Genomic DNA, 15064 nt, shown 5'->3' on the forward strand with positions numbered 1-15064 from the left:
GTGAGCTCTAGCCTTTGCGGGGGGAAGCAGCACCTTGCGTGTTGGCTGGTTTCCTGGTCACATCAGCATTTTCAGAGTCTCTTCGCCCCCATGCAGCCTCCCATCTTCTCACTGAGCCTCTCCCCTTGTGTTTCAGGAAGAAATAATCCACGCTTTGGACAAAGTGTGCTCGAAGCTGCCTGCATCCTTAGCTGAGCAGTGCCAGGAGGTGGTGGACACCTACGGCAGCGCCATCCTGTCCATCCTCTTGCAGGAGGCGAGCCCCGAGCTGGTGTGCAGCATGCTGCACCTCTGCTCCAGCCGGGGGCTGCCGGCCGTGGCGGGTGAGCCCGGGGCGGGTGAGGCCGGGCGGCCCCTCCTGGGCAAGGGAGGGCCTCGCCGGCACTGAGCCTGGGCTCTCTCGTGTAGTCCGCCTGACGCCGAGGAAGGACGGTGGCTTCTGCGAGGTGTGCAAGAAGCTTGTGGGCTATTTGGACCGCAGCCTGGAGAAGAACAGCACCAAGGAGCAGATCCTGGCTGCCCTCGAGAAAGGCTGCAGCTTCCTGCCGGACCAGTACGAGAAGCAGGTACGCCATGGGCTGCTTTCGGCCCAAATGTCAGCACCTGCTGGGGGAGTGTGGGAGCTGAGTGCTCGTCGACTCTACCTCTGGGTGAAGTTTTGCCATTTCTGCCTCTGGCATGGAGTCCACTGAGATTTTCTTAAAGGTGCCCTGTGGACTCCAGTGGAGCCACCGGCAGGAAAATGAGCAGGTGTGGGTAGGTAGTGCACCTGGGCAGGGAGGCTGGGAGGCTGGCAAGGCCAGGAGTTCTGGTAGAGAGCATGTAGAGTGCCCCTCCTCGTCTGCCCGCGCTCCGCCTGCACTCACCCAGACCTGCACTGCTGTTTCCCCGACAGTGTGACCAGTTTGTGACGGAGTATGAGCCGGTGCTGATAGAAATCCTGGTGGAGGTGATGGACCCTTCCTTCGTGTGCTTGGTAAGCCATGTGCTAGGCTGGTAGTTTCCTGGGCAGTGCCGCCTGGCGGGGGAGTGCTGTGTGGACCCTGGAAGGGTTCCTTTCAAATATGGGGCTGGAGGCAGAGTCTGGGGACAGTATGTGGGAGAGTCAGGCATCCAGGTCCCACCACTTTACCGAGCAACCTTGCCTTTTTGGGAAAGTGCTTATTAGAGCTTTGATTCTAGCTGCTTCTAGCAGCTGATAATCTCTGCTTTGAAAAGGAATAGCTGAGCAGATCTAATACTTTCTCCTCCTCTTGACCATATAGAAGATTGGAGCCTGCCCAGCAGCCCGCAAGCCGCTTTTGGGAACTGAAAAGTGTGTCTGGGGCCCGAGCTACTGGTGCCAGAACATGGAGTCGGCAGCCCTGTGCAACGTGAGTAACTGCTCTGGGCCCGCCTGCCAGGCCTGTGCCTGCGCTCTCGGGGTGTGACGCCGAGGGGAGGGAGGCTCTGGTCTAACTGGCGCCTCGCTGCTCAGCTCTCTGCTTCATCTTCAGAGTTAGGATGGGGGTGCAGTAAGGCTTACTTGGGGTCACCAGCAAAAGCAGGGCTCACTGCACTTTCGTCTCTGAGGAGTGATGGGTGGCAGGGGATGTTCTCCAGTGTTCTTTGCTTCCACTTTCTTGCTTTTGCCTTCAGTTCCCATGTGACAGGGTCAGGTTCATAAGAAATCAGTCACCCGAGGGATTGCACAAGGCCTGTTGGATTCTTGCACAAGGCCTCTTGTCCCCGGGCTCCTTCTGCCTTGGCTGGAGCCTGGCCTGGTTCTTCACCAGGGCCTGGCAGAGCTCTTCTCAAACCACCCTGGGCGTTGGCTCCCAGCTGGGCGGCCACTGCTGGGTGACCCATGCCGCTTTCCTGGGTGGGGATGTGTGTCTCAACTTCTGTTACCTTATGTTTCTTTGCGCAACTTTCTCTTCCTTGTGGGATTCTTTCAGTGAGCCAGTGTTGGGGGCATTGCATCATCTTGGGCTGTGGCAGGGAGGGTGTGAGGGCCCCCCACCTCGAGCCTCTTGCCCCAGAACCCTGCCCTGCAGCACAGTCAGTGGTGGAGTGGGATTCCCCCGCTCTCCTGGGTACCTGGGCCAGTTCTGAGCTGGTGTGAATGGCTGACTGTTGGCTGAGGAGTTTTGCCTTGGGGCCCTCTGTGCCAGGGCTCAGGTGTGTAATCAGAGGGGCCCTGGTCCTTCCTACAGGACTGTTGCCTTGGACTGCTCTGGACTCTTGCCTTATGAGTCTTAGAACCCCACCACATATTATGCCTGGGTTTAAAGAATATAAAGACCTGGGTTTTCAGCATGTGGTGTGCTCTGGCTGATCTGGGCCAGGGTATCGGGTCCCCTTTCTGGGTGCAGGCTCATGTGCTTAGGGGCTAGGGGTGGAGTGTGTCACCTGCAGACTAAACTGTCTCCTCTCTCCCGTCAGGCCGTCGAGCACTGCAAGCGTCACGTGTGGAACTAGAGGCACGTTCCATCCTGGAGAAACTGCAGCGTCTTTTCCTGCTTGTGTGTCTGGGGGAACGAACACAGATCTGTTGACTTTGTTATAGAAATAGGATCCCCTCTTCCCTCAGTCCCTTTCTTCTCTCCCTCATTGTGGCATTGCTGTCAGTGGCATGCTGACGTCGTTGCTTCAGTGTCCCTTTCTCTCTGCTACACAGACGCCGGCATAGCGTACACTGGAGGTCTTCTGAGTTTGTCCCTGTGTGTGGTTATGTGGAGGAGAAGGGGCTCTGGCTGGGGGCGTGAGCCAGAGCCTCCGGACAGAGGTGGTCCGTCCTCCTGGCTGGGCTTTGGGTGCTGAGGCCTCTGCCTACTCTAACGAAGGAGTCGAGTCTCCATCCCCTTTTGTGGGCCTGCTGACTGCAAAACAAAGGCAGTTTTATATGAAGGATGAGAGACTCAGAATAATGAGGCTTTTTAAACAACGCGGTTCTCACTGTCACAGAGCTGTTGGAAACAGTTGCTCAGGAGACCTGGTGGGCTGGGGCTCGCTATCCCTGGGTCAGCCTTCAGTTCGGCTTTCTTGTCTTTCCTGATGGATGCGTTGTTTGGGGTTCTGTGGTTTGGGGTGGGAGGGGAAAAAACCAGTTCACCTGAATGTGCCCTGCTGGCTCTCTGTGGCGGTTCTGTGGGCCTGCTTTGTGTGTGTGTGTGTGTGTGTGTGTGTGGACCATGGCGACGCCTCCTGCCTGCTCTGGTGTCGGCCCTGCTGCCCAGCACCCCCACTGCTCTGGGCAGGACAGTCCCTCCCCTCCGACCCCCATCTTGTAGATGTTCTTTTCGACCTGCCAATAAATGTGGATGACAAGCTCCTAAGCCTCTGGCTTCCAGGTAGAAGGTCTGCTGGGTGTGCTGTCCCGGGGCCTCGGCTGCCGCCCTGCCTTCTTCTCTCCCCTCTGGCTGCATCTTCTGTTCCACTTCCGGTTGCCAGGAGAGAGCAAGACATGTGGTTGCTATTGATGTTTTGGTTTGTTTTGCACTAAAATTTCTGTGATTTAACAATAAAGTCTGTCAACCAGAGCCTGAGTGTGTGTGATACCTCAGCCAGCAGAGTTTGGCTTCTGAAGAGCTCTTGAGGCTGTGAACCTGTAAGTGCCCAGCAGTCCTTGGGCCTCATTTGGGCACAGGAAGGAAGTCCCATCTCTGGTTCTCTGTGGCAGCCCCGGGCCACCAGTGGTCAGGGAGTGCCCCCGGAGATGGGTCCAGCTCTGGCCCATGCTGACCCCCACCGCCCCCCTGCCCCAGCCCAGCCCAGCGGGTAAGTTTACCAGAGTGACATGCTGGTTCCTTGTGAGTTGCCTTTCTTTTTAAAATTCAGACCATTCCAGAGACGTTCAGTGCGTACCAATTGAACAAAACCAAGGGGAAAATATTGAGGGAATAACTTAGTTTCAAAGGGGGATACACACAAACATTCTACATTCAAAACCCAAGGGAATGTCAGTCATTTTTCTCTTTATGAGCCAGGAACGTTTGGGAAGCCAGTGAAATGGAGAGAGTGCTGTTTGCTGACATTGACTGTGTCCGTGTGGGGAGACAGGGAGGACTCACTGCCCCCACCTGCATGTCCAGTCAGGGAAGTGGCAGAAATGTGCTGGGACTTGAACTGGAGTCCAAGAGTCAAGGCCAGGCAGGGCACGCCTGCCCTGGGCTCCCTCCCCAGTGCTGGGCTCCTGTGCAGTGGGGCTAGGGTTGGGGGGAGTGGGCCGGCTTGGCCTCTTTCAGCTCAGCCTGGGCTGAGTTGGACCTCAGACTCCTGGGCTCTCAGTGACCCTCCTTACCTCATCCTTAGAGGCTTGCCATTTGTTTGGTTTTCTTAAAAAAATAACATTTTATGAAGGTAGAGATCAGATGCTGAATAAGCGTCTGGCAGAAGTGGAGCCTGAGCAGCTGAGGCAGGCCCTGCTGCTGGGCCAGCCCGTGGTGGTGTGCCCAGAGCTGCCCCCGGAGGGGCCCGCACCCTGGAGGTCCTGCCCCTGCTTTGGCCCCGGGAGGCGCTGGGCTGCGCATTCCAGGTGGGCTCCCCCCTCTAGTCACAGCTCCGTGATCTCCAGGGGGCTCTCCATGATCACGTCTCGAAGCTTGTGCAAGGGTGTGGACTTGGCGGACTCTGTGCGGGCGTTGCGCTCAAAGGCGCTGGCCTCGGCCGTTGTCAGCGTCTCCAGGGAGCGGCCCAGGCCCTTCTGGTCATCCTCGGGCAGGCTGTTGAGGTCCGTGGCCAGCAGCGTGCCCGTGCTCCCGTGCATCACGTGGATCCCATCCGGCCCTCTGAGCTCAGTAGGCGGCTTGTGGCAGAAACGCAGGCTGCCCTGGCCGGGGCTGCGCTCCCCTGGCTCCTCTTCCAGCTCCGTCTGGATCAGCTGCAAGAGGCCCGGAACCCTGTGCTCAGGCCTGCCCCTGCGCAGGGCGACGGCCCCAGAGTCCCACCTGCTGTGGGCTTGTCTCCCTCCACACACAAGGAGCCCTGGGCTTGTGCCACAGAAGCCTGCGCAGCTTACGACTGTTGTTCAAACTGGGTACAAAGGAGAACAATAGATCCATCTGGTGCTACAGGTGTGTTCTGCAGAGCATGGGGTTCCTATGAGAATCTTTGTAAGCTCCTGTGTTCACTCAGGTCTATAAAGATCCTGTGACTGCAGCTGTGGAATCGGGACTTGTTACCGGGCTGGCCTTGAGCAGGATCAGCTCTCACTGTGGCAGGTGGGAGGTGTCCACAGTGGGAGCTGGAGGGGACTGATAAGGCTGAGCAGAGACTCAACAAATGGTGCTCTGTCCTGTGTGGAGCTTCTCAGTTTTCACCTTCCTGTGTGGGGAATATTGGCCCAGCCGGAAACCTGAATTTTTTAGACAAAGTCTGACTGTTCAAAGTGATTGACGTGGCACTGCAGTCAGTTTCTAAAAATGACATGATCTCTCAAAGATACCTTCTTGGGGGTTTCTCAGATCTGAGAGAAACACTGCCTCAGCACCCACCCATCCCTGGGAAAGTCCACCAGAGTCCAGAGAGCAGAATCCAACTGTCTGACTCTCTGGACCCCCACCCACTGCAGTCTTGGGTCCTAGTTACATCTTAGAGACTCCGAGGAGGATGAAAGAGAGACAGGGAGAGGGAGAGAGCACCCCCAGGGCTGGGGCACAGCATACAGCTCCCGGCCCACCCGCTACCTCGGAGATGGAGGAGTGGCAGGAGGAGGCTTTTTGCACCATCCGCTGTGCAAAGAGCTTTTTGAGCCGCAGGTAATCCTCCAGGACCACCTTCAGCAGCGAGCCCTGGGGGAGGGAGAGGGTTAACCCCCACCAAGGCCCTCCCCTTCCTGCCCCACCCCCCACTCACTCCCCTAACAGGTTGGGGTAATGGAAGGTGCCTCTGGGCATCTGATCCTAGGGTAGAGGGTGGGAACTGAGCCTGCTGACAGCGGCCAGCCGGACCTATGTTGCCAGAGTCCTGGCCTTGAGGCCACTTGGGCTGAAGCAGCTTCTCATCAGCCCAGGGCCGCTATCTGTTCTGGCCCCCCAGAGGGCAGGTCTAGCTGAGGCCCTGGAGGTGGAGGGAGCTGTTTCCCAGGCCCCTCCCCCGTCCCTGCATCCTCTGGAGTAAGTCCAAGCCCAGCCAGGGGTCTGGGGGCAGGAGCCTGCCAGGACGACTCACCTTGATGGGCCCCTCCCGAATGATCTGGCCCAGCTTGGCAATGTTATCGTACTCCTGGATGGCAGCCCGCAGGTACCGGTCGTCGTCAGGCTTGACTGCCGCTGGTTCACGCCCAAAAGTTCCCTGGGGAGAGGAGGCATTAGCTGGCGCAGAGGTAGACGGCATGCACATGTGTACACACACGTACATGTCCCTCCTGACTGTCCCCGCCCCCTCCGGCCCAGGCTCACATGGGTGCGGGTGGGGCTGTTCCACAGGTCAGCGATCTCACTCAGGTTCTCCGGCAAGTCATCCTCGTGCTCAGCCTGGGCGGCCAGCTCCAGGTTCCGGCAGAAAGGATCCAGCCACACAGGGTTGGCCCTGCAGATGGAGTAGGGTTGGGAGGAGGCTGCAGTGGATGGACACTTCTGACGCCTTTGAGGGAAACGGGCCCCCACCGTTTCCTCAGCCATATCTGTCACAGGACTGGGGGTAGAGGGTGGTAAGAAACGCCCCTTGCCTGTGGCACCTGTGGGTGCGTCCTCCCTTCACAGATCCCACAAGAACCAGGACAATATCCCCATCAGGATCAGCTGTGGTGCGGAGGCCTCCCCTTGCACCCGGTGTCCAAAACCTATGCCTCCCTGGAACTTGCGGCCCACAAGTCAGGGTGGAGAGAGGGGTGTTTGGCCCAGCAGGGGGCACCCACATCCCAGGTTTCAGCCAGTCAATGATGCCCTCAGTGCTTGAGAGGCAGTAGGGACTTTACCCCAGCTTGGTCCAGGGTGTGTCTTCCTAAAGTGCACCCAGCAGGGTTCAGGGACCCCACTCACCCATCGAAGGAATACTTGTTGGTGTTGGGCATGTCCATGATGTCAATGAAACCACGATTCCCTGTAGGAGAAGGGTTGGGGTGTGGGGTAGAGGGGTACACCCTGCTGGGGCTGGGGAACTGGGCCTGAGCCAGCCCTGTGAGGCCCTGGCGGTCACTCTAGGCCCTCAGGGGCCCCTGCCACCTCCCCACCCATCACAGCCCTCTTACCTGCGGAGCCAGCCACGATGGCTTTGAGCTTCCTCTTGTGTCTAGAAAGAAGCAGAGGGGCTGGTGAAGGAGGCTGGGGCTGGATTGGCACCTTAGGGCCTAATGGCCCTGCCTGCCTCCGTGACTGTCTGCGGAGCAGGGCTGGTCAGCCTGTCTCAGGGCAGGGCAGTGGGGGTCACTCACACAGTCCTGTAGTACCAGTTCATGAGGATGAACAGCATGGCAGCCAAGAAGAGGAGAATGGCCAGGACAATGATCGCCATCTAGGGGAGCAGGGCCGGGCCTGAGTGGGTGAGAGCAGCCAGGGCAGCACGGGGACTGTGGGGGTGGCTGTCACCAGGGGTACCTGCAGGGCGGACATGTCATCGGGCAGGCGGACAGAGATGGCGGGCTGCACGTCCAGGACGTTGTAGTTCCGGAACAGATTCCTCAGTTGCTCCTTGTTTTCATCGATCATCTGGATCACCCTGGGCGAGGGGCAGGGGCCTCAGCCATTCCTCAAGAGCTCGTCCCACTCAGGCCAGTCTGCCCCCAAGTTTACCCCCCACCAAGCCTTGTGAAATTCAGGCCCACCCAGCTTGGATAACCCTGTATCTTACAGATTCACCATCCCTTCACATAAGATCCTGTTTGATCCTCACAATTGCTGTAATACTCCCATTTCACGCATGGGAAGAGTAAGGCTCAGGGGGTGGACCTCTGTTCACACACCTTCTCTCTACCTGCCCTGCCCATCCCTGGGTGAGAGCCTCCCATACAACAGGCATGATGGTGTTACCCTGCTCCCCAACTCCAGGGTGGGGGCAGACTGACAGACCCAACTCCAGGGTGGGGGCAGAGAGCTGAGCACAGACCCACACCCACCGGTCCACGTCCAGGATGCGGTTGGTGTCGCGGTTCACCACGTGGATGAGCAGCTCCGTCTGTGCGAAGTTCACCCGACCCTTCTTGTCCACGTGGAACTAGGTGAGAAGGGCATCATGGGAGGTGTGGCAGGGGCAAGGCATGGGAGGGGCAGGCCTCTCCTAGCAGCCCCTCCTGCCCTGCCCTGCCGAAACCCTAGCACGACTGAATGCTCACCAAGGATCAAGCTCGAGGCTGACCACTGAGCTGCACTGGGCCAGACACTATTATTAGCCCCATTTTATAGAGGAGGAAACAGGCCCAGAGACCTGGAAGGACCATGCTCAGGCAGCTCAGAAATGGCTGATCCCTTTCCTACACCCCGATCTCTATGCACTGCTCTGCCCCTGTCCCGGCCCCACTTCTTGCTCCGCTGCCCCGAGGCCCAGAGCGGGTTCCTCAGGGTACCTGCACGTCATCGGTGTTGACGATGGCACCGGTGATGTTGGAGAGCAGGTGGATGAACTCCTCCTCAAAGCCACGCACGCGGTCAGGGATCTCGTTAATGACGATCTTGACCCGCTGGTCGTCCCTCAGGATGTAGATGCCAATGACAGCCGTGTCGTTGTGGCCCGCCAGGTCCCGGGCCACGATGTCCACCACAAAGTAACCGGGGCTGTAGGCCATGAAGAGGTCGAAGGTGCGCAGGATGCCGTCCACACTCCCTGCAGGGAGAGCCCACGGCTGGTGCACTTTCTCTAGAGAATTCTAAGTTTTATTTAAACATGCGGCATCCTAAAAACACAACTTGGGCTGCACTGACCCAAGGATGACAAGCTGGACTTTGCCATCCCATCCTGGGAGGCTGTGGAACACTTCCGAGCCCCCTGTGTCTGTTTCTCACATGTAACACACGCGCCTTGGAATTTCACAACCATAGCAGAAAGATGACTGGCGTTGGTACGGCAAGGCCTTCTCTTAAAAGACTGGATTCAGAGACTTAGATCTGGGTTCAAAGTCTGCCACTTTGTAGCTTTGTGACCTGTAGCAAGCTGCTTATTAGTTTAAGAGCAGTGGGAACTCGGAGGACAAAGTGATGGTTGTCTGGTGGTGTGACTGGAGGTGGTGGCACATGAACTAGACTTCAGAGGATGGTGAGGGGAGCATTCTGAAGACAGAGGTAAAGGCCAGGATGGTGTTCCAGGAAGTGAACACAAAGGGATCCAAGGCCAGGGGAGGATGCTGTGAAGCAGGCTTGAAGGAATGGTGAGTAGTTCAGCCTGAGTGGGAGCCGTGCCCTTAAGGGTATAAAAGGGGCTGTGGAACCAGAAAGCGGGATTAGAAGGAAGAACTGATGAGCCTAGAAAGCCAGGCCAAAGAACCTGAATTGATTGCTGTGGGCAGCAAAGTGTAGGGAAGGGGCTGGAGCTGGAGGTAAGATTGGGACACCTTCTAGAACCTAACCCAGAGATGCTCAGCTCTCCACACAGGCAGATGCACAAGCAACCATGCATACTTTTAGGTTGAAGTGTGCTTTTTGAATTCTGGCTCCCCAGTGCCTACCTAGCACAATGCCTGACACAGGGGAGGGTGAGGTGCACAAATGGAAAGATAGGAGGATATATGGAAAGGAGAATGGGGAGATGGATGGGCAGACGAATGAATGAAGATGAATGAATGGATGCATGGGTAGATGGATGGATGAGGAGATGGGAAAAAGAGAAGAAAGTGGGTGGGTAGATACAGAGATGGATAGGTGGATGGTTGGATGGGTGAATAGAAGGACTGATGTGGCTGACTGGCCACCTATACCCTGTGGTATCCCCATAGACCCTATTTCGTTCAGACCTACAATACATGAAGTGGTTGGAGCCCCTACCCATCGTGAAGACCTGGCCCACGTCCTCAGAGTCATTGGCTAGGGCCTGGAAGTAATGGATGGCCAGGATGCTATAGAAGACAAGACTGTTGTTGCCAATGTCTGTGTCCAGGGCCAGCACCTGGATCAACTCCGAGCCCACTTTGGCGTCGGTGGCCACTCCTGCAGGAATAGGCAGATGAGTGTAAGCGACAGAGGAGAGGCCACCCTACAGCAGAGGAGAGGCCACCCTACACCCCGGGCCCAGGCTCTGGTCCCTGCACCTGCAGTGTACTCAGCCTTGGTGAAGCGTGGCGGCTGATCGTTGATGTCCTCCAGCACGACACGCACTTCCTGCAGGGTGAGGTCAGTGACCAGGTCAAGGGCTGGGGAGGGCCTGCGGGGAGGTGTCCAGCTTCGATTGCTTGAAGCCTTGACGATGAAGGAGAAGACGGCTTCACGCTCCCTGTCCAGGTCCCTCAGCACCAGCAGACGCCCGTCGGGCTGCAGCTGGAAGTTCTTCTCTTCGTTGCCGGCTGAAGGGGACCGTGGCACAGCATGAGGGGCCGGGAGGGGGCACATGTGGGGCATCTCCAGCCCCAGGGTAGGGAGGCATCACCCTGCCGGGACCCACCTGCGATGAAGTAGTACACGATGGCATTGGAGCCCTCGTCTGCATCCACAGCGCCTGTCACATTGCCCACAAGGGTGCCACGTGGTGAGTGCTCGGGCACCGTCAGCAGCTGGTACTGGGGGCTGCCTTTCTGCAGGGGGGAGAGGGAGGTCATGGGAGGCCAAGGGAAGGCCTGAGCCTCTGCTCCTGCCAGAGGGCACTGGGCAGTGCCTTCATGGGTGCTGAGGGCATTTCCTGCCCAGGCCTAGAGAAACTGCTGTAACCTTAAGGGAGCAAGGGTTGGGCTGGAGAGACCCCTGCTCTGCCCTGAGGGAGTGTCACCCACGACTTCCTCCAGGAGGGCAGGGCTGGCTGGGCACATTCTCCAAGGTCTCCTAGGACCTGAACAAGGGGGCTTGCATGTGCACACATACACACTCTCACACACACACACATGTGCGGTCTCCAGGAAACATCACACCCTGTATGCACACAAGATGAGAAAACTGCCAGGTTAGAGTCTGAGTCCACCCGAAGAGGCTCAGCCCCAGCTCACTAAAGCAGAATTGATTTTCAGGGTCCTTTTGTGAGCGTGTATGCAGACATGGGCACGTCAGCTCCAGGAGTCAGGCATTTCTGTCTGCTTTCTGACTGCTGGGTAGTGCCTTGACATAGTAGCTGCTCAGACAATAATCTGTGAAGTGCCAGGCAGTTTCCACATGTGACCACGTGTGTCTGCAGCACAGTGTGCACCGAGTGTGGTGTGACCGGTGCAGGGGAGGGGTAAGCTCACTGGCGGCCTCACGAAGAGGGGTTCGTTGTCGTCGATGTCCTCCAGGGCCACCTGCAGCGGCTGCATGGTCTCATAGGGCACCGGCTGGCCCAAGTCACTGGCCACCAGGATGAGCTGGGGAGGAGAAGTGCCGTCAGAGCGGACGAAGGGCCCCAGGCAGGCAACCCCGGAGGACAGCTCACTACCCTCGCAGACATTCTAGGTGGGGACGTAGTGGTCCGGCGGCCAGAAGAAGGTCTCTTTCTCGGCCGGCCCCGCCCCCGGCAGTGGGCCCCGCCCCTCGTGCCAGGCCCCGCCCCCTTACGCTGTACACTGCCTGCTTCTCCCGGTCCAGGCGCTGCGCGGTCTGGATGAGGCCACTGACTGGGTCGATGGTGAAGTACTCCCAGTCCCGGTTGCCTGCCGTCTTCAGGAAGCTGTAGCGCACGGCCCCGTTGAGGCCCTCGTCCTTGTCCGTGGCGTAGACCTCGTACACGTTGGAACGCAGTGGGATCTCCTGCAGGGGGTACAGAAGGAGGTATCCTGAGAGAATCCCAGCTCTCAGAGCAGAATGTCCTTGCCACCTTTCAGCATTCCTAGGAAATGCCTGTCTGCTTGGCTGGACTCTCCTGGAGTCTAAGTACCTGCTAGAATGTTCCTTCACCCCCACCCCCAACCAAGGCCACTGCCCACGGACAGTCCAGCCTTGGATCCACCATGTTCCAGATTCTTGGGGTGACCGCCCTTCCAGGGCTATCCCATCCCTCCATCGCACTGCATGCTGAGGTTTAGAAGACCCTCAGACCCACCCTCTGTTTTTGGGCCTACTACCCCAATCACAGGAGCTCTAGGTATCCCCAGAGAACACATCCACCCAATGGGGTCCCTGAAAATGGGGAGGGCATGCAGGTAGGGTGATTTGGTGGCTAGAGATTGGACATTTGGGTTCAAGTCTGTTACTAATTCACTCTGTGACCTGAACATGCCACTTCTCTCCTCTGATCCTCAGGCTCGCAAGTCCCTTTAGTCTGAGCTATCAAAAAACCTAATAGACATCAACCTAATAGTCCATGAAAAGGTTGCCAAGGGCACAAGAAAAAGAACAAGTTTTTGGCTTTCAGTTAAAAAAGCATCAGCTCAGCATGATTTCACTGTTTATCTCACTGATCATGACAATCAGAAACTCCAACTGGCAGTTCCATCTAATAGATTGAAAGTGGGATGACAGGGGTAATTACTTAACAAATGCTGGTTGTTCGAGAAACATGAATCTTTCAAATATGGACCCCTTGAAAGAAAAAAAAAAAACACCTTAGTAAAAGGAGCCCTTTGGTGTGGAAAAGAACTATGCGCAGTTGCTCAGTCGTGTCTGACTCTTTGTGAGTCCATGAACTGTAGCCCACCAGGCTCCTCTGTCCATGGGATTTTCTAGACAAGAATACTGGAGTGGGTTGCCATTTCCTTCTCCAGGGGATCTTCTGCACCCAGGGACTGAACCTGGGTCTCCTGCATTGCAGGCATATTCTTTACTGTCTGAGCCACCAGGAAAGTTACAAAGAACTAGACTATTATTAATTTATACGCTGCCTCATTCTGTAAAGAAGATTTGAGGCAGGCAGTGGACAAGAATGTGTAAACTATAATAAGAGTGAATGGGTTAAAAAAATCAGGGTAGAGAAAAAAATGATTGGCAGAAGATGGAAACAGAGGGATAGGAGGGAAGATGTGTACACTAACATGTACATCAATCAAGGTGGGCTGACCACTCTGAGCTCTCTAGTGAACAAAGAAAAGAGGGCCATTGTATCACTGCAGTAGACACGGGTTGAAAAAAAAACAAATCACAAGGTAAAAGTGTAGTGTTTCCTAGAGCTCAGCCCTGGGAGAAATTTATCATGTGGGACCTCAAATGAGTCAGAGTGACAGCAAGGACATTCTGAGATGCAGAGAGATGCTGAGCCCACTGGCTCATTTTCGGAGAGAAAAGAGCATTTTCTCATTTGGGGAGAAAAGAACAAGTGGGAGACACCCCAAGTATTCTTTCAGGGAGCATTTTGGGCTTTGGTGCTGAGAGGAAGGAGGGGAAGGGCAGGAGTCCTGCCCTATCTTTATAAGACATTTGAGAACAAGGCATGAAAGAAGAATTGGAAACAGACGCTCAGCCACTTCCCCTTGTTTCTTATTTTGATGTTCATCCTTAGGTCCCAGGCTGTCTCCAACATTGGTATCAGCAGGAACAACAGACAGACAGAAGGGGCTGCGTGTTTATTTTGAGACAAGTATGGGGGAAGTGACTTGTGCGGAGACTGTCCTTGGCAGACATTTAGGAGGGAGAGTGGGACACCTACTATTATTAGTCCCACTTTGCAGACGAAAAAAAAAGACTCAGAGAAGTCACTTGCTCAAGGTCGTCTGGCTGGTAAGTGATAGAGTCAGATGTGGATTCAAGAGCTCTGGCTGGCGCAGCCCTTCTTACTAACCACTGTTCAGTATGGCCCTGTGTGGCACTGAGCTGGCTGGTTCCCTACTCTGGCCTCAGTTTCCCTGCTTTCACAGTGGGGGCCCCTTCAGCTTCAGGCTGCAGAATGACTGCAGAATATAAAAGTAGCCTGGATACTGGAAGTGGGTGCAGGTGGCAGGAGGCCCCGGGGACAGCAGTACCTCTCTGATGTGGAGGATAGTGCCATTGGGTGGGCGCACAAAGACGGGGCGGTTGTCATTGACGTCGATGACCTCCACCAGGAGCATGGTGGTGCCCCAGAGCGGGGGCTGCCCGCCATCTGTGGCCACTACGGTCAGGTTGAACCTCTCGTAGGACTGCAGTGGCCGCTTTGTGGTCACCAGGCCCGAGTCCATGTCCACGTGGAAGGCCTCTGGCAGGTGGGGTAGGAGAGCAGGGCGTGGGTCTGGCTGAGATACCCTTCCCATCCCTCCTCCACCCCCCACCTTCTGCCTGGCCTGGGGCTGCAGCCCCTAAAGCATCCTGGGAGGGGGGAGCAGGCTACGTACCCACGCCGGGGCCCTCAAGAGAGTAGGCCAACTCCGCATTGGAGCCCTCATCCTGGTCGGTGGCCATCATGGTGATGACAGAGGTGCCTGCTGGCTCATTCTCGTACACGCTCGTGCTGAACTGGAGCTTGGAGAACTGTGGCCGGCAGTCATTGACGTCTAGGACCTGGATCACCACCTGGAGGGGGGTTGTGGTCAAAGGTCAGGAGCGTAGTGGGGCCTGCTTCAGGTGACCCAGTCACACAAGAGTAAGCTGGGGTGGATAGTGCCCACTGTTTGGTGTGACCTCAAAATATTTCCTTAACCCCTTGAACCTTGGTTTTCTTAGGTGTACACTGGGGACAAGAGAATCTTACTTCTCAGAGCGTGTGAGGTTCGTCTGTGATGGTGCATGCGCAGTGCCTGGCCTGAGGAAATGCTCAGCAGCTAGCATGGTGGTTAACAGGGAGTCTGGTGTCTGGGTCCTGCAGCAGGGACCCCTCCCCACCCACCTTCTACTCCGTCCTTCCTCCCTTCCCACAGTGGCTCCATACATCTGACTCTGATCTCTGGACCTTAATGCGGGACTGCGACGCCTGCACTCTTGAGGGCCCCTCTTGACTGGTGTTTGTGTCTGGCCTGGGACTGTCTGCTGAGCCCACAGCCCAGGGCAGGTCCTCTGGCTACACCAGGAGGCCTTTCCTCCCCCTGGCTGCTGTGGCCCTGCCTGACCACACCTGCACCAGAGCCCTTTACAGCCTCGACACCAACCACCTCTTTCAGTGCACAGAGCACTTTTCTACCTCCCATCTCCTGGAC

The 15064-nt window shown here is 56.6% G+C and overlaps 2 protein-coding genes across 12 annotated transcripts in view; one reads left to right on the plus strand and one right to left on the minus strand.

Moving 5' to 3' along the window:
* LOC122446436 (prosaposin) overlaps positions 1-3521 on the plus strand; it is a 33590-nt gene extending 30069 nt beyond the window's left edge. For all 3 annotated transcript variants that reach the window (XM_043476668.1, XM_043476669.1, XM_043476670.1), the window contains 5 exons: positions 137-323; positions 409-566; positions 896-976; positions 1266-1373; positions 2425-3521. In XM_043476668.1, the coding sequence (XP_043332603.1) occupies positions 137-323; positions 409-566; positions 896-976; positions 1266-1373; positions 2425-2460 (570 nt within the window). In that variant the 3' untranslated portion in view covers positions 2461-3521. The remainder of the gene's footprint in view (positions 1-136; positions 324-408; positions 567-895; positions 977-1265; positions 1374-2424) is intronic.
* A 264-nt stretch (positions 3522-3785) lies between these two features.
* Positions 3786-15064, minus strand: part of CDH23 (cadherin related 23) — a 433939-nt gene continuing 422660 nt past the window's right edge. For 5 of the 9 annotated variants that reach the window (XM_043476661.1, XM_043476663.1, XM_043476660.1 and 2 more), the window contains 16 exons: positions 14267-14444; positions 13919-14130; positions 11583-11774; positions 11279-11392; positions 10507-10636; positions 10157-10408; positions 9894-10055; positions 8483-8739; positions 8036-8133; positions 7518-7638; positions 7355-7434; positions 7172-7212; positions 6963-7023; positions 6381-6510; positions 6151-6273; positions 3786-4861 (listed from right to left, as the gene is read on the minus strand). In XM_043476661.1, the coding sequence (XP_043332596.1) occupies positions 4535-4861; positions 6151-6273; positions 6381-6510; positions 6963-7023; positions 7172-7212; positions 7355-7434; positions 7518-7638; positions 8036-8133; positions 8483-8739; positions 9894-10055; positions 10157-10408; positions 10507-10636; positions 11279-11392; positions 11583-11774; positions 13919-14130; positions 14267-14444 (2478 nt within the window). In that variant the 3' untranslated portion in view covers positions 3786-4534. The other 4 variants (XM_043476667.1, XM_043476664.1, XM_043476662.1 and 1 more) reach the window with 4 other exon arrangements.

Source organism: Cervus canadensis, chromosome 8 (assembly GCF_019320065.1).
Source record: "Cervus canadensis isolate Bull #8, Minnesota chromosome 8, ASM1932006v1, whole genome shotgun sequence".
Classification (NCBI taxonomy): Eukaryota; Metazoa; Chordata; class Mammalia; order Artiodactyla; family Cervidae; genus Cervus; species Cervus canadensis.